General features: G+C 39.4%; 1 protein-coding gene across 1 annotated transcript in view; it reads right to left on the bottom strand.

Moving 5' to 3' along the window:
* The window catches only part of TXLNG (taxilin gamma), a 40815-nt gene continuing 18369 nt past the window's right edge, over window positions 1–22446 (bottom strand). The window contains exons 2-10 of the mRNA XM_019746309.3: window positions 20839–21142; window positions 18516–18607; window positions 14898–15068; window positions 13472–13666; window positions 11405–11524; window positions 9908–9982; window positions 3850–3942; window positions 1715–1810; window positions 1–753 (exon numbers count right to left, since the gene is read on the bottom strand). Coding sequence (XP_019601868.1) covers window positions 448–753; window positions 1715–1810; window positions 3850–3942; window positions 9908–9982; window positions 11405–11524; window positions 13472–13666; window positions 14898–15068; window positions 18516–18607; window positions 20839–21142 — 1452 coding nt within the window. The 3' untranslated portion in view covers window positions 1–447. The remainder of the gene's footprint in view (window positions 754–1714; window positions 1811–3849; window positions 3943–9907; window positions 9983–11404; window positions 11525–13471; window positions 13667–14897; window positions 15069–18515; window positions 18608–20838; window positions 21143–22446) is intronic.

The following is a 22446-nucleotide window of genomic DNA, read 5'->3' as shown; positions in this document are numbered from 1 at the left end:
TTTTGTTTTTTACTTGGGATTTAAATGGGCTATTAGACAAAACTAATCATCTTGATATTTTTCGATTAATATTGATGGGGAGGCAGGACGTTTAAATATTGTTTCACATCAGAACAAAGTTCCCTTGTAATGGTCAGCCCTGTCTTGAGTGAAATTTTAATTAGGATGATTCTGTGCAAGGAGCAGGGAAGAAAGGACAGGGCAGTGACCACATGCATTCCAATGAAGGGCAATGAGGCTGATGTGCCACACAGCTGAGGAAAACGTAGTCGAGTAAAACTATTCAAAACTGCTAAGCAGCCTCCTGTACCACAGAAGTCCAGTAGTTCTAAGAAAATACAGATATGGTAGAAAAAGTAAGAAAATTTTCACCACAAAACCAATAGTTACTACTAACAGAGAAAATTATACACAAAATAGAGCTCTCAGTACAGTGATCATACTTTCTCAGTCCACTGACTCGATGGCTGGCCCGGCGCCTGGGGATGCGGCCTTGGGCGCCGCCTCTGCAGGGACTCGGGGGCCCCTGTTTGAGGCTGCGTTCAGCTGCTGGGGAGAAAGCAGGGCGCCAGCACAGGGCTGTGTCCCACGAGGTGCCGCGTCCGCACCGGCCGCTTTCCCCAAGACCTGCTCCTTGAGGACTTGCACCTTCTCGTTGAGCTCGTTGCGCTCTGTCTGAAGAGCCCTGCACAGCTTCTCTAACCGGTCCAGTTTTACTTGAAGGGCCTTATATTCTTTGTCACGGACAGTTTTCTGTAAGGAAAAACAAAACAACAGGATTTACATTAAGTTCACGGGGTATGGATGCGGTTCCTGGATACCAAAAAATTAAGTAATCTGAGCTATATCAAAACGATTTATTCTTGAACACGTTCAGTTTCTTCAAACACCTAACATTCGAGGTTGCTTCGCTGCAGACGTACCTACAAATACATTTGTAACAATACTGTTCTAGGGTGATGGCAAAGCATTTTTTTAAATAACCAAAATCCACTTTTTTAAACATTGACAAAACATTAAGGAAATTCAAAGTACTCATCACAAAGACTAGCAGATAGAAAATTAAGGGCCTGATTAAAAAGAGAAAAGGACTCAACTTTGCAGTTTTTCTGTTCTACCAGTTTTTAGATGACCAGATTGAAGGCGTGAAATCTAGTGCTGTAGACAGTACATTTCAGCTTTGTAAGACTGGCAAAAAGTACTTGGCTGCCTTTTTGAAAGGACTAAGTCAAGGCAGAAAGAAAGAAAGGCACGTGAGTTATTCCCTGGGGAAGCTGATCAGTGCTTGATGCCCTGCACGCCCAGTATCAACACCAACAAGGACACCCCGCCCCCTTGGGCTTAGTGAAACCGGGTGGAGCCTAGCAATCTGGGCTTTACTTCAGCTGCAGTTTGATGCGAGCTCAAGGTTGAGAAACCACTGCTGTAGAAGCAAGCAAAATCTAGATGCTTTACAGCTGTCTCCAACACAAGCCTGGGCCCACCCACTGGGGACTGGGAAATGTAATGCCGCACACAGGCCCTACACCTACGAGCCAACTTATTGCAGGAAAGTCAGCGCACACTGTACTCAGCGATCCTCCCTGCCCCAGCTCTGGCCAGAGTCCTCAACTATCACCACTGTCACAACACGTGTCCCATGCCCTGCCAGGTACCTGCACTTCATGAGTCCCCCTGACTAAGAACATGCCTCAGTGGCAGGAAACCACCTCACCTCTTCAGCCATTTGCAGAAGAGCTTTGTTGTTGTTTTCCCATTTGGTGCGCCATGTTATTGTTTCTTTTTCCAGTTTTTTAATTTTCTTTGTCATCTGTGAATCAACACAATTGCAAATTTAAATTCAAACTCTACACCCTGCACCACCACAGAAAGGTCTGAACGTTCCTCCCCACCCCCGTCACTGCACCTGCCTGGCCCAGCTGACAGCTGTGCCTGTCTGTTGCTAGCAGAGCTTATCTCAGAAGCTCCTAGGAACCAAAGCAGGGTTTCGTATCGTGAGGAAAACAAATCGAATCTCCCCCGTTTCTGAGGCAGCAGCACGTGGAGGAAGCTGGCAGACACCAGAGCCCAGTTAAGATGAAGTACATCTTTCATCCCATATGTGGGTAGCAAGAGACGAGATCCCTTCTCCCCAGTTAGAATGGAAAAATGGCCATGTTCGTGAGTTTTGTCTGAATCAGATACAGGAATTCACCTGATCCTTGTAAGGACTGAGGTTTTCAGCCACCCAAAAGATTGAGAATCGTTCCTCTACCACAGCCTCCAAGAACACATCAGTTTCAGAACTAAAGGAAGCGTAATTTAGGTAAGACTCCACTAACCAAGAAAAAAAGTAGTTAATCCTTAGCTTTGGTCATCCTCACAACTCACAAGACTGTTTTACTTCTGATTTTGCTAACAATAAAATGGGTCCCAAAATTAAAAGGTTCTGAAATCTACAAGAACCCAGTTTTCAGAGATTCAGAATGAGATGTATCTGCCCGTCAGTGAGCCCCATTTTCAGGATCCCTTTATGCACTGTTGACTGTGCCCCAGCTCTGATCCCAGACACTGGTAAGGGAAACAAGGATAAGACAGAGCCAGTGCCCTGGGCCACGGGGTAGTCATCCACAAAAGTCTACCACAAAGCCGAGTGGGACAAACGCCGTGGGAAGAACACGTGGCATATATGGGTTGAGTGCTGACCTACTGTATACGCTAGCCACTAACACGGAGGAAAGTCCAGAGAAGTCGCCAAAAGGATACTGAATGGGGGAACCCACGTCTTAACACAGTTTGGCCTCAACAGCACGTGTGCTGGAGCCCAGCTAAGCCCAGCTAAGGCGTTTGCTGTGTAAGAGTCCCCCTCGACTGGAGCCTCAGCTGAAAGGACTGGCAGGCAGAACTCATCTGCTGCTCACTGAATTCTCCAGATTACTGGGTCTAAAAATATCTGAAGGTGGTAATCTGAGAACTTAACATGGCCAAGCACTGTCTATATGATGTTATAAAGGGTAGGGATTTTTGTTATTTTTAACGAGGAAGGAGCAGAAAGACAGGTTAAATAACTTGTCCACGGCCACATATGATGCCCTGGGACCTTAACCCAGGGTGTGCACTCCTGGCCACTACGTAAAACCTAGTGATAGTCACGACTAACATCTACTGAACGCTTACAAAGTGCCGGGCGCCGCTGTACTTCTCCCCAACCCACCAGTTTTCAGAAGTCCCCATTTTAAGGGGAGTATGCTAGATAAACTAAGGAAGGATGGATGGATGGATGGATGGATGGATGGATGGATGGATGGATGGATGGATATGAATGTATTTTGGTTCTCAGCTTGGTATCAAGGATGTCTCTTTCCTTACTGTAGGAAGGAAAATGAAATCAAAGCCAAAGAATTGGTTTGGTTGAGGGAAAAAGAATTCAGTGGGAGTAATAGTTAAGAGAAAAAAGCTAAAAGGGCAAAAACACTAATATATACATATCAACCAACCAAAATATGTAATTACTGCTCTGGGTTTGGATATCTTTTGTTAAGGGGAGGGGGTGGGGGCATGGGAATGACCTGAAGTGAATAAAAAAAGACACAACAAACAAAAGAAGAAACCACTTTATTTCTAACAAGTTGTATTTAATAGAGGAATTCATTTTAATAAAGATAGAACTTTAGAAGCACAGAGATCACCAGCTACATGGGGATACACTGAGGGCAAAATGACCAAACGTGATGCCAATGGAGGATCAGAAAAGATGACATTAAGACGATACCGTAACAACATAAACTCATCCAAGTAGTGATCGTGCTTAAAATAGCTTCTTATATAAATTCCCTTTTAAGTAATATTCTACTAAAAATATGCAAATACCTTTTCCATTTCCTGCCGGAAGGTTGTAAATAGTTCATTGCTTTTTGCCATGGTAGTCTGGAATTCTTCAAACTTATCCATATAAAGAGAAAGCTACAGAAAAGAGTATGAAATATTCTGAGTTCCCGATAAATGATTTAAAATCCCAAAGACTTTCAAAAAGAACACACTATCATTAAACGTTACTTGTTTTATAGGTGACAGAAATAAGGAAAAATGCATACCCAATCCTTTAATACCAGACATAGATGGCTGAAGTTCTAAAAACCCAGTGAAATGCACCGACTGTTGACTTAGCCATCTTTGTAGATGTAATGTTTAAAATGCACAAATATTTACTAGTTCCATTCCACCAATTATAATGAAAACTGAGGGATGTGGTATAGCTATAAAATTACATGTAACTAATCCTTTATGAACTACCCCCCCACCCTTCCTTACATCTGAAAAATTGTCCTTGGAAAAAGATCATTCTTTTAGAATACCACCTGCACAGTTCTTAGCTTGATATCAAGGATATTTTATTCCTTACTGTATGCAGGAAAATGAAACAGAAGCCAAGAATTGGTTTGCTTTGGGGAGAAAGAATTCAGTGGGAGTACAGTTAAGAGAGAAAAGAAAAGCTAAAAGGCAGAAATACTGATTTTTCTTTAAACTCCTATCCTCAAGGAATTTTTATTCTAGCTGGGAAAATAATGCTAACCAACAAGTCAAGTACAATATAGACTGTGGAATCACCATTCACTCCCCCTAGAACAGGAATTCGGAGAAGAGGGGCACAGGAGGGCTCAAAACAGAATAGTCAGGGAAAGTTTCATGTGGGCGAGGCCTGAGCTAGGCCTCAAAGGTAGGCTGAATTATTTTAGACCAAGAGGGAACCCTTGGAAAAAAAAAAAGAGGGAACCCTTGAGCTCATCTAACGTAACTACATTCAATTTCAGGATGAGGAAACAGGCCCAGAGGAATAAAGTGTTTTGCTCAAGATCACATAATACATATAAGGAAAGCAGAGAAGAATAAAGGATCATCAGAGGCCAAGAAATAGCATAAGCGATGCCTTTCCACTTTCAGCAGTGCTGCGTGAGGAATTATTAACCAGAACCAGTGAACAGGATGGGAAGGGGGTAGGTGTGATGGAGTGGAACCCGCCCACCAGTTACCATGTTTCCCCGAAAATAAGACCAGGTCTTATATTAGGGCTTATGTTCAGGGGATGTCATCCTAAAAAAATCACACTAGGGCTTATTTTCCAGTTACATCTTATTTTTGGGGAAACACGGTATCAGGTGGGATGGGCCATGTGGGGAGCACTTAAAAGCAAGCTCTGCTTATGTGGGAGGGAGAAAGACTGAAAGCACTGATACCCGTGGCAACAGGCTGGACAAGGGGCCTGTAAGATCACCAAAGCATGCCTGAAGAAAGGTGAGGGCAAGGGCAAGGATGAATAGAAATTTCGGGGCAAAGAAGAATGCAGGGGACTTCTGAGCACGCACTGTCAGTGCCTCTGAGGCTGCTGGCGTGGACAGAGGAACAATGGTGGCGGTGCTCAGGCAGAACAAGGGAGCAGTGCTGGCACTTGAGGGACATTAGAAGGCATGGCAGTTTTAGCGCGGTCCTTTTTTGTTGAAGATGGAACACCCAGGAACACTGTCCCGTGTGAGAATTCAATGCTGGCCATACTGGGTAGTCAGTCAGTGGGCGCTTCCATCACACCTGAACTTATGTGGCCAGATTACAAAATACTAACACTGTGAGGTCATCAACAAATGCTGAAAACTGACACGCTAAGGGTATAGAAGGAGACCGACTCTTGGGAAGGACAGCCCCATTTGGGGAGCAGGAAAAGGAAGAGGTGACAGCAAAGGAAAAGAAATTAGTGCTTAGAGAACATGACTGAGGGTGACAGAGATCAGACAATAGAAGTGGCACTGGTAACAGTACAACAATCAGAGTTGCCTGTGAGCTTGACAGATGGGCCCTCTGACCCTTTGCACTGGAGAGTTAGCAGTGATGCCGCCAGCACTCAAATCCATTTTCCATCTTCCCAAGCCATGTACAAACTTTTTATACCTTTTCCACATAGATTCTCTTCTCCATTTTTATGGATAACTGAATTTATAGAGCTAATAAGACGTTCAGCTTTCCTATAAGTATTCTAGCATGATCGTAACTTAGGGTCGAAAGTTCAAAAGACGTCCTGAACTTTCACCCTAAGTTATGTGAGCTTTGTAGGAAGTAAGTATCACCACAATGTAAAATGTGCCAGACAAATAGCACTCCAAGGAGGTGCTCACAAAGATCCAGGCCAATCTCTATATATCAGTGCATTTTAGAACTAATTTAGAGTCCTTACCTTAAAGAAACTGATTATATAATACATTTTTCAAATTAACAATACTTTTTTCAATACAATGCAATCTAATTAACTGAAAAAGGGTGATTTATAAGTACAAGCCTAATTTTCCCCGTCCATAAGGACATGGGAAGTCTTTTCTGTACCTCTTCTTTGAGTGGGAAGGCAACATCTGGTATCCTTAAATCACACAAGGCAACCCCACAGAGGAAGATTGCATTAGAACAAAACCAAGGCGTCTAGATTGAGTAGGGAGGCAACAAAGAAAACCCTAGGCCCCAGTGGCTTCACGGGTGAAGTCTACCAAACATTTAAAGAAGAATTAATGCCAACTCTTCTCAAACGCTCCCACAAAATTAAAGAGGAGAGAACACTTCCAAACTCATTTTACAAGGCCAGCATTATCCTGTTACCAAAGCCAGATGATGATACGTACAAGAAAAATTACAAACATTCCAAATGAAAATAGAAGCAAAAATTCTCAACAACATACTAGCAAACTGATTCAATAGCACATTAAAAGGATCACACACCATGATCAAATAAGATTTATCCATGGGATGCAAGGACGGTTCAATATATGCAAATCAATAAATGGGATACACCACATTAATAGAAAGACAAAAATCATACGATCATCTCAATAGATGCAGAAAAAGCATCTGACAAATTTAACATCCAATCATGATAAAAACGCTCAACAAATTGGGTATAGAAGGAACATACTTCAACATAATCAAGTCCATATGTGACAGACCCACAGCTAACATCATACTCAACAGTAAAAGGTTGAAAGCTTTCCCTTTAAGATCAAGATCAAGACAAGGGGACCCATTGTCACCATTTCTATTCATTCAACACAGTACTGGAATTCCTAGCTAGAGCAATTAGGCAAGAAAAAGAAATAAAAGGCATCCAAATTAGAAAGAAGTCAAATTATCTGTTTGCTGATGAGATGATCTTATATACAGCAAATCTGAAGACTCCACCAAAACACTGTTATAACAAATTCAGTAAAGTTTCAGGATACAAAAATCAACATACAGAACTCAGTGGCGTTTCTATATACTAACAACAAAATACCTGAAAAAGAAATAACCCAATTTACAATAGCATCAAAAATAATAAAATACTTAAAAATAAATTTGACCAAAATGAAATACCTATACACTGAAAACTGTAAGACACTGAGGAAAGCAATTGAAGAGGACAACAGTTAAAAGATATTCCGTGTTCATGTATCAGAAGAGTTAATTTTGTTAAAATGTCCATACTATCCAAAACTATACATTCAAATGCAATACCTATCAAAATTGCAATGGCATTTTTCACAGAAATAGAAAAAAACCCTAAAATCTGTATGGAACCACAGAAGAGCCCAGACAGACAAAGCAATCCTGAGAAAGCACAAAGCTGGAGGCACTATGCTCCCTAATGTCAAACTATACTACGAAGCTAAACTAATAAGAACAGTATGCTACTGGCATAAAAACTGAGACATAGACCAATAGAACAGAACTGAGAGCTAAGAAATAAACCTACACAAATATGGTCAACTAATATTTGAAAAGGGAGCCAAAAAATGGGGAAAAAGACTGTCTCTTCAATAAATGGTGCTTAGAAAAATGTGTAACCACATGCAGAATAAAATTGGACCATCTGAACCACTCACAAAAATTTACTTGAAATGGATTAAGGATTTAAGATCTGAAACTAAAACTCACAGAAGAAAACATAGGTAAAAAACTCCAACCGTGGTCTTGGCAATGACTTTTTTTGCATATGACACCAAAAACACAAGCAGCAAAATCTAAAATCAACAAACAGAACTACATTGAATTAAAAAGCTTCTGCACAGCAAAAGACACAACAACATGAAAAGGCAACCTATGGAATGGGACAAAATATCTGCAAACCATATACCTGATAAAGAGGTTAATATCCAAGTTATATAAGGAACTCATACAACTCAACAGCAAAAAAACAAACAATACAACTTAAAAATGGGCTGATGACTTGAATAGACACTTTTCCAAAGACATACAGATGGCCAACAGGTAGATGAATAGATGTTCAACGTCACTAATCATCAGGAAAAAATGCCAATCAAAAGCACAAAGAGATATCACCTCACACCTGTTAGAATGGCTAAAACTAAGAGAGAACAAATGCTGGCAAGGCTGTGGAGAAAAGGGAACTCTGTGCACTGTTGGTGGGATTACAAATCGATGTAGCCGCTATGGAAAACAGTATGGCGGTTCCTCAAAAAATTAACATTAAAACTACCTTATGACCCAGCAATCCCACTACTGGGGACATATCCAAAGGAGATGGAATCGGGATCTCACAGAGATCTCTGCACTCTCATGTTCCCTGCAGCATTGTTCACAATAACCATGGTACAGAAACAACCTAAGTATCCGTTGACAGATGAATGGATAAAGAAAATGTGATATATATATACACACACACACACACACACATTATATGTATACACATTTTCAGAGATGTTATCTATGTATTACTTTTCAAAGTTGAACTAAATTACAGTAGCAACATGTAGTATGACATTCGCTCAAAAGATGGCGTTAATCAAATGAATGTTTAATAGTTTTTTGTGCTTTTTTTTAAAGTGCGTTTTCCCACTAGCTCCAAGTCAAGTGGTCGTTTCAATCTAGTTGTGGAGGGCGCAGCTCAAAGTGGCCCATGCGGGGATCGAACCAGTAACCTTGTTGTTAAGAGGACCGTGCTCTAACCAACTGAGCTAACAGGCTGCCCCTTTAATACAGTTTTTTCCTTTCTTAAAATGTGTATACATTTTTTTTGGCACCCCCGGTATATACACACACACAATGGAATATTATTCAGCCATACAAAAGGGATATTTTGCCATTTGTGACAACATGGATGGACCTTGGGGAAATTATGCTAAGTGAAGTCAGAGAAAGACTAATACGGTGCACTCTCACTTATATGTGAAATCTAAAAAAGTCAGTCTTAAAAACAAAGAGTAGAATGGTGGTTGGCAGAGATGAGGGGTGGTAAAAATGGGGAGATGTTGGTCAAAGGGTACAAACTGCCAATCATAAGATGAAAAAGTTCCAGGGATCTACTGTATAGCATGGCCAGTATAGTTAACACTGTATCATATACTTAAAAAAAAAGTCAAGTACGGAGGGCCCCCATTAAAAACACCTCCAAAGTTTCACCTGGGACTAGAACCGTATGATCAACAGGCAGTTGTTAAACTATATGAAATTGCCATTTTGTAGATCAAAGAAGTAGCAGCAATTTCATATGGTTCCACTTGATACAAAAAAACTAAATAAAATCTGAAGATTTATCAGTTTTTTTCCTTAGTTGGAAATTAGCTGACACACATGGGAAGACTGAGAAAGGGGAACAAGAGCTGGAATATTAGAAAGGGGACACTGCAGATGACATGAGCAATCTTCCCTATCTGCCTGAGACCTAAGTGTTTCCTGGGACACAGTACTTTGAGTGCTAACATCAGGAAAGCCCTGGGCGAAGGGGGGATAAATTGGTCACCCTAAATCAAGGGGAAAACTCCAAGAGGGACACATGAGCTATTCTCTCAGTTCTGGCTGGGAACAAGCAAAAGAATCTTAGAGGAGATATGAAGTATATACCAAATGAACCACAGATTTTTCCTACAAATTCTACTATCCCCTGCTGTCAAGTTACCTGCTGTTTTAGTTGTACTTCTTGCTGCTTCATTTGTTCGTATTTGTGCCTCGATTCTGTTGCTTCTTTTAACAACTAGAAAACAGAAACATTCTGGCAAAACACTAATCGTAATTACAAGTATGACTACAACGTCCAATGACCAGATAGTCAGGCTCAATCCTTCCACTCATTATTTCAGCAAGAACCACAAGTCTGTAGGTGAAATACTGTTACATCAAGCGCCAGCTACCTGTATCTTCAGTCTGTTCCACTTGTTAACACTTAGGAAAGCAGGAATAACCTTATTGCTTAGAGACAGTACCGTGGAAGCCTAATAATAGGTTTACAAAACTCAGGGTTAAATTGTGTTTTAGGTGAAAATAATAAGAAGTGTAGTATTAGCAGAAAGCATGGTTAGGAATCTTGACATTACCTGGGTGATTCAGAAAGCCCTTCTACCCCATAGAGGCAAGATGAAGCAGGGTGAAAGGTTATGGAGCAAAGCAATGAAATCAGAGACCTGGTTTCTGATCACTTTTTAACAAGTGGGGGAGAGGGAGGTGGGAGCTTTAATTTATATACTTGGGTTTTCAAGAAAATTATACAGTGAAGTTTCATACATAATAGGCAGCTGTTAAATTCAGTCCCTGAAGTAAAATGTCACAAAGTCAAAATAAGCCTCAAAAAGTCCTTAAACCAACCAGAAAGTATATATGTATGCACATGTGTGTGTATACATGAAATTTACACTCCAACTCTGAATATGACAACCACATCATCGGTTATGCACGGGACAGCACTGTCAGTTCACATGAAAGCACTCAGCACAACATGTTTACATCATGAGGGCCACTCAAGGAACCAAGTCTTCATATCGGCTCACCTCGGGGCCGAGGCTACTGGAGGGAAAGCTGGATGAACAGTCCTCATTATAACCATTTCTTGCTTTTATTGCTGAATTTGAATTTATTGTTGAATATACATACCCAATGAGATTCCACTGTATTCACAATTATGAACAGGCAATAAAATCTGAGCACACACTCTGAGAACAATTGAGTGATTAGGGTATAGAGAATTCTGTTAAAATGTTATCTCAGAAAATTTTACAACTAAACAAATAATTTCCCTAATTTCAAAACAAAATGTACCAGTATTATATGAAACTCTTGATATTAAATTGAATTGCTAAATTTAATGTGCGAAAATACTGGTATAATTCTTGAACTTGATGACTATTACCTAAGAAGTAAAATAAATATTCTAAGCACAGAAAAGTCAAATAAGTGCAGATCTTTCCAGTAACGTGGTCTAATCTCTCCAGTGTATCTTCTACATAAAAAGGTAAATAGAAATAAAAAGCCAAATGCCTTTTAACACACACATGCCCTTCTCAATCTAGAGCAAAAAACCAATGAGCATGACCCATGTGCTACAATAAATGTAGAATAAGCTTACATGTTTAAATGGTTTGGGTTACAATTTGGCAATAATTTCTTTTTTAAGAAAACTTACGAACTCTCTCTCTCTTTGATGTTTTTCATCAGCTTCTTTTATTAGCTGTGTCGTTTGCTGAAGTTTGGCGTCCACAAGCTGCTGTTGCAGTTCCTTATGTTTGAACACTTTATCAATATGCTGTGGGAAAAATCAAATTTCTTCCATCACTCAATGAAAAAGGAGCACAATGACGAGGAAACATAACACGAGTTACAATGCCTTGCTTCTTACTCTGCTTTTCCCGCTAATGCCACCAGAGCTCATAATAACTGTCTTTCTGTCCTGCACCTAAGCAGCTGAGCCTTCCCTTATCACCCCCGTGCCCCTCCCTTTCACAGGTGGGCCATCAAGAGCCCTGGCAGCCACATGCCTGTACTTCCTATTTTTGTCCTCCAATACCAATGAGGCTCAAACTGTCATCAAGAAAACAATGGATAAGGAGCTCAAACTGTTAACCCACACATCATACCCGGAATTCTCGGAGTCTTTCTACGCATTCAATTTTCCCAAACTTCTCAGTTGGAGGCAGCATGCTGTGATAGTAGGAACGGCCCCGGGCAAGTTCCTCAGCTCCCCTACCTATGGGGGGATGACCACAGCCACGCCACAGAGCTCTCAAGGCCAAGGGTTACACTACGTTAAGGTGTTTGGTAGGAGTAAACATTTGGTAAAGGGATGTTATTTCCAAACAAAATTGTTAAGTGGCTATTTATGTACAATAGTCATCAGAACATCCCTTCTCAAATGCAGAAAGAGTTCTTCCTGACCAAAGATAATATTCAAAATACATAACTCACAAGTAATGTGATTTAAACATACAATTTTCAAATTTTCTACATCTATGATTGTGGCAGACTGTCATATTAAACAAAACTAAAAGAATAATTATAAGAAAATTGAGGGCTTTATAATCTAATAGAAAATTTATTCTCTAGGATTAAAAAAAAGTCTTCAATAAACACACTGCAATAAAAAAAGAGAAAAGGAAATCTTTATGTGAGAGACCTGAGACATACCAACCAGTGAAAAGGACAGACTTTATTTGGATTGTTATCCAAATAGTTTTAAAAAAAAAAATGGGGGGGAGACAACCAGAAAAATCTGAATAATGACTAGGTATTTAATATTAAATAATTATTGTTAATGTTTTAGGTGTGAATATGGTATTGTGGGTAAAAAAAGTATCCTTATCTTTTTGAGGTACACCCTCCAAAATCTATGAGTGGCATCGTATGACATCTTGGATTTGCTTCAAAATAACCCAGAGAAAGGTGATGGGAATATAGCTGAAACTATGGTTTCATCTACTGAAGCCACGTGAATTGTCAGACCTCGTATTCTCTACTTTTGTTTAAGACTGTAATTTTCCATTATAAAAAGAAAAGGAAAAAAAAAGGCAGAAGAGTGATAAAATCATTTCAAAAACTAACAGTTTTTGAAGGATTATATGTAAAACTCCAAATCAATCTAAAGTTTGCCTTGAAAACTGGATAAAGTAACGCCCAGAAGATGACACAATCTTAAGTCTTAGCTGGAGGCCAACAACCAAGATCAGCAGCCATGGGTCCCTCCAGTAAACTCTTTACTTCAATGGGTATATGTATGAGGGTTTAGAAATAGGTTCTTATTTTCTCCCAAACAGTATAAAACCCCCATTAAAAAAATATCTGAAATACATAGATGTCATGCAATGATGGTATAGACTGTATAGATTATCACAGATACCTGAGAGATGGGGTATTTGGGAGCCAGATATTTATTCATTATTTGTCTAGGTAAGTGGGAAAAAATCTGGATGTTAAAATCAGTCTTCCACAGTATCCCATGGAAGACAAGTAGTACTTAACATGTCTCCAAGAACTTGCCTCCCGTACCCAAACCCACTGCCTCCCGCACCATCTGTGACAACCCCAGAGCATCCTCCTGTTGCTGTGGTGACTGAGCCTTTCCTAATAAAGGTCCGCCTTCCACTACTCATATACCAAAGTTCTAAAACACCCTGTGACAACAGTTTTGCTGCTTTAGTAGTCAATGGTGGAAAGTTCTAGCTAATCACAAGAAGCTGTCAAAACAAAACACCTTTACCTCCTCCCTCAGTGCGTACTGTTCAATGAGCTTCTTCAGCTTCTCTCCCAGTTCAATGTTTTCCTGGCGGAGTTTGGCATTGTGGATGTCATGCTGTTCCAGCTGTGCTTGGATTTCATTTAAAGTAATTTGGAAGTGTGCAGTTGCTTCTTTACGTCTTTCTTCCTCCTCTCGTGCCTGCTGCATATTTTCTTCCTTATTATTAAAAATAATTTCTGTTAATGGTATAGACCTATGGATAAGATGCTCACAAAAGCTGCTGCTGCTCTGTGGGTTCATTTACTGCTGCCCTGAAATGTTACTTCTGAACTGGAATTCCTTCCCTTTATTTATGACCAGAAGGCTTACATTTAAAAGCAAGCAGCTTTTCCACCGTAGATAAAACAAGAGACACAAACTGCCCTGCCATAAGTAAGTGCGACCGGTATGTGACCATCTACAATTCACTACACTGAAAAACAGGGAGTTTGCCCACGCAGTCAGCTCCCCCTACCTATGCTCCCAAATACCCTTCTGGCTGGTTCCACAAGGCAGCATCTAAAATCAGCTTCAAGAGACAGATCCCCTCTTGCTCCTTATTTTCTGGGTCATACCTTCTACTTTCTGGAGGGCAACGGGACAAATGGAATCTTTAAAAGCCTACCTGCATCTCTTACTAGGATACAAGTGTTAAAAGACTTTTATGTGCCTTAGCAGTTATCAGTCCAATCAAAATAATTGTTTTGCTAGGGGAAAAAAATACCACCTACTTTAATTAACACCTAAATCCAAGGGTTCCCATTTCTGAAGACCCATTTCCTGAGTGCACCTCGATTCCAGGGCCTTAGGGGTTTGCTGTGGTGGGTGGGCAGTCTGAGATCCTGCTCAGTCAAAATCAAACCAAACTGTACACAAGGATGGGCCTGCCCCCAGGCCTGCTTTTTCCTTCTTCCCCTGTTGGTACCAATAAATCTTTGGGTGTCTGCTCCCTCTTCCTTTATGATCGGCCAAGGCGTAAGCACTATTCTAAAAGTCCTTAGGAACTGAGTAGTTGGGGGTGAACGGACTAGGGCAGCCCCGGAGGAGCTCAGCACATGCCTTCCTTCCCAGACTCATTCTGCCTCAAGTCTGTTCCCACTCGCTTCTCATTTCATGTCAGCTTCTCATACATGGTAATTAACTACGTCAGTGCTCAGCAGAAACCTGGCAACTTGGAGCTTCCTAAGCCATGGCTCCAAGCAGGAGAGCTTGCACTAAACATCAATCTCATCTATATCCCCAGGACCAAGTGTGGGGGGCACTAAGCAGCAGCAGGACAAGCAAACAGAAAGCAAGGTGGCAGTTCTGTCTCCAAGTAGAGACAAGGATTTATTTAAAACAGGTACATGGTAATTATAAAATGAGCTAACTCGTTCCCCCTGAAAAACAGAAAAATGAACCAACTAACCTTTAACGTCTTGTTGTGACGCTGAAGTTCCCTGCAAAGAGACTCTAATTTGCTTCTCGCCAAGATAGCCTTGCTGTGTTCACTCTGCAAGTGAACTTTCTCTTTCACGATCTGGGCTTGCTTCTTCTGCAGAATCTTCATTTGCTTCTGAACATTCCTGCTCTCTTCCAGCTAAAATAACAAGCACTTTACATTTAGGAAGTACAATGAAAACCTTTGAGTTATGGCTAGAAGAATTACAGTAAGAGCTATGGAACACATTTTCAAGAACCAAATATTATAGTGTAATATTTTATTTTGTTTCATGCCATTCTAATCCACCAACCTTCCTTTTTCCAGTTATGATAGGAAAGTAAGCAAATAACTTAGGGTAAGAACAAAACAATCTTAATCTCTATTTCTTCTTAAAAATAATAAAAATGGTATTTTCGGAAAACTTTTTAGGAAGCAACACCATAGAGTTTTACTTTTCTGAAAATACACACAGGCTGCTTTAATGAAACAGTCCTCCGACTAGAACTTAAGCAGCGCTTAGGGTTCTTTGCAGTGAGAGGGGAATCACTGCAAATTAGGTTTGGAGCAAATGAGTCTATTTCAAGGTTAAATCAACACTTAAAGATAAGATGGCAGACTCACTGACCTTTTACTGAAAGAAATGATGCTGAGTCACAATTTCAAGAACAAGAGTGACACCTTGTGGCCTATCAAAACATACCAAGCATATTTACAGGAGATGTGCTTAGTTATTAAAAATACCTTTATGTTTTTTTGTTTGGTTCCTTCATTTATTGCTTTCTGTTTTATATTCTACATGAGTGAAATTATATGGTTCTTTTCCGACTGACTTATTTCACTTAGCACGATACTGTTAAGATCCTTCCATGTTGTCACAAATGGGCAGTATTTTATCTTTTCTTATGGCTGAGTAGTACTCCATTGTATAAATGTACCACATCTCAAAGGAGACTCAACTTTGGGTGATGAGCACACAATGCAATGTACAGATGATGTATTATAGAACTGTACACACTTGAAACTTATGTAATCTTATTAACCAGTCATCCCAACAAATTTAATTCAAAATGCCTTTATGGAAATCCCTGCTGGAAAATTAATTTTGTTTCTGTATAATACTTTCGTAAAGTAATCTTACTATGGACCACGGGCTGTGGCACAGTTCCGAGAGACGACCGGTTCTGCACCTGCCATATTTAACTCCAGCCCTCCCGACTCAAGGTAACTACAATCCTGAATCCTGGGTTCACTACTTCTTTGCTCTCCTTTTATGGTACATGAATCATGTGTGTGTGGTCCTAAAAGAAATCATTTTGGTTTTAGTTGTTTTGACTTTATTGTGGCTACTGCAACGGAGGAACGAAACTTTTTATTTTCTTTAATTTAAATTAAGCTTAAATAGCCACACATGGCTAACGGCTACTATTTCGGACAGCACAGGTATAGATGACATTGCCTAGGACACATCCAGATTGTTCGCATGTAGCTATGGATCAGGGGACAGCACACGTTTTCTGTAAAGGGCCAGAAAGTAAATGTTTTAGGCTTTGCAGGCCACATATGGAATCTGTTGCGTCGTCTTTTCCTAAACAACACTTTAAAAAGGTAAAAACCATTCTTAGCTTGTAGGCAGTACAAAAACAGGCCTCTCTGGATTTGGCCCACAGGTTGCATTAATATTCCACTTTTAAAAAAATATACCACACACAACACATTATTGATCTGTTCTCTTGTCAATGGGCATCTGGGTTGTTTCCACATTGTACTATAATGGTATGAACATTCTCATGTGTTTCCTGGTATACACATGCAAGAATTTCTCTTGGGTGCAAACCTAGAAGTGGGGTTGCTAGGCAGTGATTTCTATGTGTTCTATTCCCATGATAATGCCAAACTGTCTTCCAGAGTAGCTGGCAAATTTCTTCTCCATCAACAATTTATAAGAGGCCATGTAGATGCACTTCCTCTCCACAACTCGTGCAATCAGAATTCTTACTTTATGCCACGGCGTTGTGGTCCCGATTTGCATTTCCCTGACCACTAATATGCTCAAACATCTCTTTGTGTTTATGTACCTTTACATTAAGCTATCTGTATATCTGCATGTTTTTCCATTTATGTAAAATACCTCTTATATGTCTCTTGCCCAGTTTTCCATTGGGTTATTTATTCTTTTTCTGTTTATTTGTAGGTGTTCCTTAGATATTCTTGATACTAAACCTTCTGTAGATTATATTTGTTAGAAATGTTCTCCAAAGTTTGTAATGTCTTCTCACTTTCTTTTAAAGTGTCTTTTGATGAACAGCAAGTCTTAATTTCAATATAGCCAATTTTTTGCAATGCTTTCACTGAAAGTGCTTTCTGTGTTATAAGAAATCCTTCCCTTAACCCAAGTTTGGAAAAATACTCCCCTATTAATATATCTAAATAAATTTAAATGATAGCTAAGATTTTTAAACCTTAATTTTTGACATTTAAGTCATTAATTTATTTGGAATTGATCACTGTGTATGATACATAAGGATCTAATTTCATTTTTTTCATAAGGATACCCATTTTTCACTTTCCTTTAATTTCACGAGGATGTGAAGTATCCTCCCAAATGCACCCACAGATTCCAGGAAATGCAATGCAAAATCCCCAAGTGGTATTTTATCCCTATGGAACTAGGAGATTGAATCTAAAATTTTATAGAGTAAAGAGCCAAGAATAGTCAAGATTGCTAAAGGTTAGTAGAAGAAAGGGCTAACAGTCGCCTAGGGCAATCCTTCTCAGCTTCACACAACTCACTGGGACTTTTGTTAAAAGGCACATTTTGATTCACTGGGTCTGGGTTGGGGCCTGAGAGTCTCCATTTTAACAAGCTCCCAGGTGGTGACCACGATACGGTCAGCTCTTGGATCACACTTTAAGTAGCAAGGGTGTAGGGTGTTTTCGTTTGTGGCTTTTATGTGTAATTCTTCGAGTAATAAACAGAATTCATTTTTAGAGCTGGTCAGTGACAAAAAGTAGTGTTTATACCATGGAATAACTGCTTTAACAACAGATGAAAATGCATATAAATTGTCAATGATAATTAATGCTACTTGAAATAACATAGGACCAGAACAAATGAGGTCAGCTTCTCTGCAAGATGGAAAAAGGAATGCCTGGCACATAGTAGATGCTAAATAAAAATTTCCTGAGGCACAATACTGTTTTAGAAGACTACTTCATCTAACTCACAATTTCAATCATAATGGCTAGAGCCTTTATCTCTAGAATTCCCTTGGGGAAAAAATATAGGAACCACTACACCCCAAATGACAAAAAGCATCATAACACAGGCATGAAAAGGCTGACTTAGAAATACACTAAGACTGAATTTTACAAAATCTATACCATTATCTTAGCATTATACTGTTCTGTATGTATTACCTTATAAAATGATGTCATACAAGCAACAAAAAAAGCCCCAAGGAATCAGATTCTCCTCTCCAATTTTTGAATAAAATACAATTTTACATTTAAAGCTACATCAAGTCATATTTTAAAACTCTTATCAAGCACATACACATTTTGCTATACTTTATATGGACTTCACGCCCTTGATTTAATACTCACGAGATCAGCGTATTTCTTACAAAGAGCTGCCAGCTTCTCTTCTGGAGTTGAAAGGGTGTTTAGGGCTTGCATCAATAATAAAACTTCTTTTCCTGATGATGAACAAGATAAGAAGTAAGTCCTGGAAGAAGAATGAGATCAAATCTAACCTGCAAATTCTGCATAACACTTCCTATGTTCTGACACCCAGAGTAAAATAATTTATGCCTATAACTAGAAATAAGAGATTTAAGAAAGCTATTTTTAAATTCTGGATTAGCAGGCACCCCTCTCTCCCCACATCACCCCCAAATGTCTTCACTCACTAACACTGCTGGCTATTTGTAAGAATTCTTGCTTAAGGCTTAAAAAGTCCCTTGCTTAACCACTAATGTCCAAGTTAAGACAAAGGGCAAGTTACAAAGGGCAGAATATTTTTAAAAGCTTCCTCCTAACCAAGTACAAATACAGAAGCAAGTTCAAAGGGAATTTCAACTGGTACTCTGCCTAAGATGCACATAATTACTTGTGACACATCTGTTTTTCTATGAGCAATTTCAGTAATTTCTGATGATTTAGTAAGCATATTCTGTGTGCTAACCAAGTTCATTGTAAATAAAAAGATGTCAAGATAGCTCCTCCTTGGGGGAAAAGAGCTTAACAACAATACTTAAAGACTTTGGCAGGGAGAAGCAGGTGGCTTAGACAGGAGGGGAAAAATGGTGTTTCAAAATAAGTGACAATGTTTTATTTGTTAAGCTGGGTGGTAGGTACCATTTTTATTTTTTTAAATATTTACTCATATGTAGGATATTACACTAAAAACATATTAAAATGACTTTGGTATATGGTATTCAAACTGCTATGACGAAAAAAGCAGGCTGACTTCAAAATAGAGTACTTTTCTATCCACATAAAATTTTAGTAACAAAACCTTCTTTCAGCCCAAGGCCAGTAAGAATTTTAAGAGATCACTGAACATTATTATTGAATATAATTAGAAGTAACCGTAATGTAACCTGCAATTTTTATGATGATTTTTAAATTCACACTCCCATCTGGGTTTTTTTGACATACAATTCACATACCAAAATATTCACCCTTTTAAAGTATATGATTGACTATCTTCCCAGGGTTGTGCAACCATCAGCACTAATTTCAGAACATTTCATCACCCCACAAAGAAACTGCACAGCTATTAGCAGTCACTGCCCACCGCTCCTTCCTCCAGGCAACCACTACTGTAACTTTCTGTCTCCATAGATTTGCCAAATACTGGACATGTCATGTAACATGGAATCATAGAATGCCTTTTGGGTCTGGTTTCTTTCACTTAGCATAATTTTTTTGAGGTTTACCCACAGAAGATGTATCAGTACTACATTCCTTTTTATAGCCGAACAATATTCCACTGTACAAATATACCACATTTTCTTATCCATTCTTATCAGTTCATGGTAACTGTTGTTTCAACTTTTTAGCTATTTTGAATAATGCTGCCACAAACACTCGTGTACACGGTTTTGCATGGACACATATTTTGAATCTTCTTGGGCACATTTCTAGAGGTAGAATTTCTGGGTCACATGGTCATGTTATGTGTTAACTTTAAGACTATCTGCTTTTACACACACAATTGGGGCTGCTAACTTTGAAGTAATTCGTCTTATTTGTAAGGAATTAAAATTATTTTTGTATTTCCATAAATGTTTAAGTTTTCTAAGTTTGCAGAAAAATGGATTTAATAAGGATAACTCTAATTTAGCATATAGAAAACCATACAAATCAAACACTGTTAATCTTAGGTATAGTAAATATAAAAAACTTAGGGGCAACCACTAAGACTAAACTAAAAGGGGATTTTAGATTTCATGCGATTCAACATATCACATTCTTAGTACTCAATGTCAAACACAGCAGGAGAAAGAAAACGTACCGTTGAAAGCCAGTCTTAAACCACTTTCTGAACTACAGATAACACTATGTCGCCTCTAAAGTTTTATGACTAATTTTTAAATAAAGTGATCAAATAAATGTACAGTTTTCACAGTAAATGTAGGTTGGACTACATGAAAGATGCAAACAAGGCAAGTCACGTTTACTTCTATCAAGTTGGCCCCCAATGTTTTCGCAAAAGCCAGTTCTTGGTTACTTAGAATTCCCCACTCCGCTATCTTGGCACCCACACATAACTGCAGCAGACAGACAGACCCCACGACAGACAACAGATGCAGCAGCCTAACAACACCACCTCAGTACTGGCCACCTCATCATCACCTGTGCTGCAGGAATAAGTAAAGGAGCTGCGTGGGCCAAGGCCCAAGCACTAAGCAGAGGTTATTACCTAAGGCTTTTTCTTTGTTCCTGCTGCACTCTGCATCTTGCTGACCATCAGGGGGATCTGTTCGAGCTTCTCGCCCAGGAATTTCCTCTCTTGCCTCTGGTGTGCAGTACGCTGGACTCACCAAACTCCTGTTCTTTGTTATAAAGTCACTGCCTTCATCCTCTTCCAGTGAATGCTTGTTATTTGTGCCACCATAATTTGAGTCTTGATGTTGAAGAATAGCGTTTGACTGAGAATTATGTAACATATCCGCTTTCACTCCTAGCCCGCACATTCCAGCTTCTTCCATTGTGCCAATCACAAACTAGAGGGAAGGGAGGAGAAAAAAGATGGAAAGGGGGGTTAAATCAAATGTAATCAATGTTTACAACCAATGGCACACCACAGGCTGACAGCTTTTTTCTTTCTTAGTTGTTTGTAAAACGGATGTACATGAAGTAGGTAGTTCCTAAATTTGAATGAGAGGTGAACCATCTGTAAAGTGTAAAAAAATTAAAGTTAAAACAAATTACACAAGAAAGTCGTACTGAAGGAAGCAAGAAATGCCATTTATTTGTAAAGCTAAACTTCTTTCCCTATATAAAGCTCACCACTTAATTAACATCTCAACAGACATGCAATTATCCCAAGTTAATGAACATTAATTATTCTTGTCTTGATGATAACTAGACTTTTGGTGGTGATCACTTTGTAGTGTATACAGATGTTGAATTACAATGCTGTACATCTGAAACTTATATAATGTTGTATTCCGATTTTACCTCAATTAAAAACATTATTCTGGTCTTAGCTTCAAGGAGATGGTGCAGCAGAGAAGGCTCCCTAGTTATCCAGCAAAAACCTACACTCCTCCAATATCCTGTGAGCTGGCGATGCTGGCTGGACAAGTGCTCAGCCAGGGACCACATCTGCCAGGCCTTACATCTAGGTGGGAGTCCCAATGGAATGTGAGCCCAAGTGATGACTGTCCCTTCTGCAACAAGACTTTTATTCTTAGAAGCACACATTCTAGCTGAATGCAGAGGTCTCCAAGACCCTCAGAAATAAAAGCAGCCTGGGGCCCTAAATCCCATGTACTGACAAGCAAAGTCACGCTTTTACAAAGAACACCCACACCACAATTATTAAACTACAAGGTTTCATGGATGAACCTCGAAACCATTAAGCCGTGTGAAAGAAGCCAGACACAAAAAGCCACATACTGGCCACACCAAAGCCACTAATAGAGAAGCAAGAAAATAAATTTCTCTCATGTTAAGCCACAGAAATTTTGAGAATAATGTTTTAAACAGCTATCCCTACCCTAATACAGATGGTAGTAGGCATGGGAGAGAGCGCTTTATTCTAGTATTTTATTGTCCAATCAGTAATTTTACCTTACGCTCTCTTCTATATTGTTAACCCCATTTATTTATGAGTTTTTCCCCTTTGTTAACACTGCTTAATCATATGATGTGGCACAAATTTAGTTTCTGTACATTTCCTCTCAGTATCAAAGAGGGCTTCTTCCTGTTTTGAATAATACAATTGAGGGGGAAGGTGTCTAATATCTTTCTCTTACCACAAGTGGACAAAAGCTACTTTCCAAAGTTAATGGGAGAACAGAGA

Source organism: Rhinolophus sinicus, chromosome 18, assembly GCF_057876585.1.
Source record: "Rhinolophus sinicus isolate RSI-liver-muscle chromosome 18, RSI-T2T, whole genome shotgun sequence".
In the NCBI taxonomy this organism is placed as follows: domain Eukaryota; kingdom Metazoa; phylum Chordata; class Mammalia; order Chiroptera; family Rhinolophidae; genus Rhinolophus; species Rhinolophus sinicus.
Note: the sequence above shows the minus strand (reverse complement) of the source record. Positions and strands in the feature narration are given on the sequence as shown.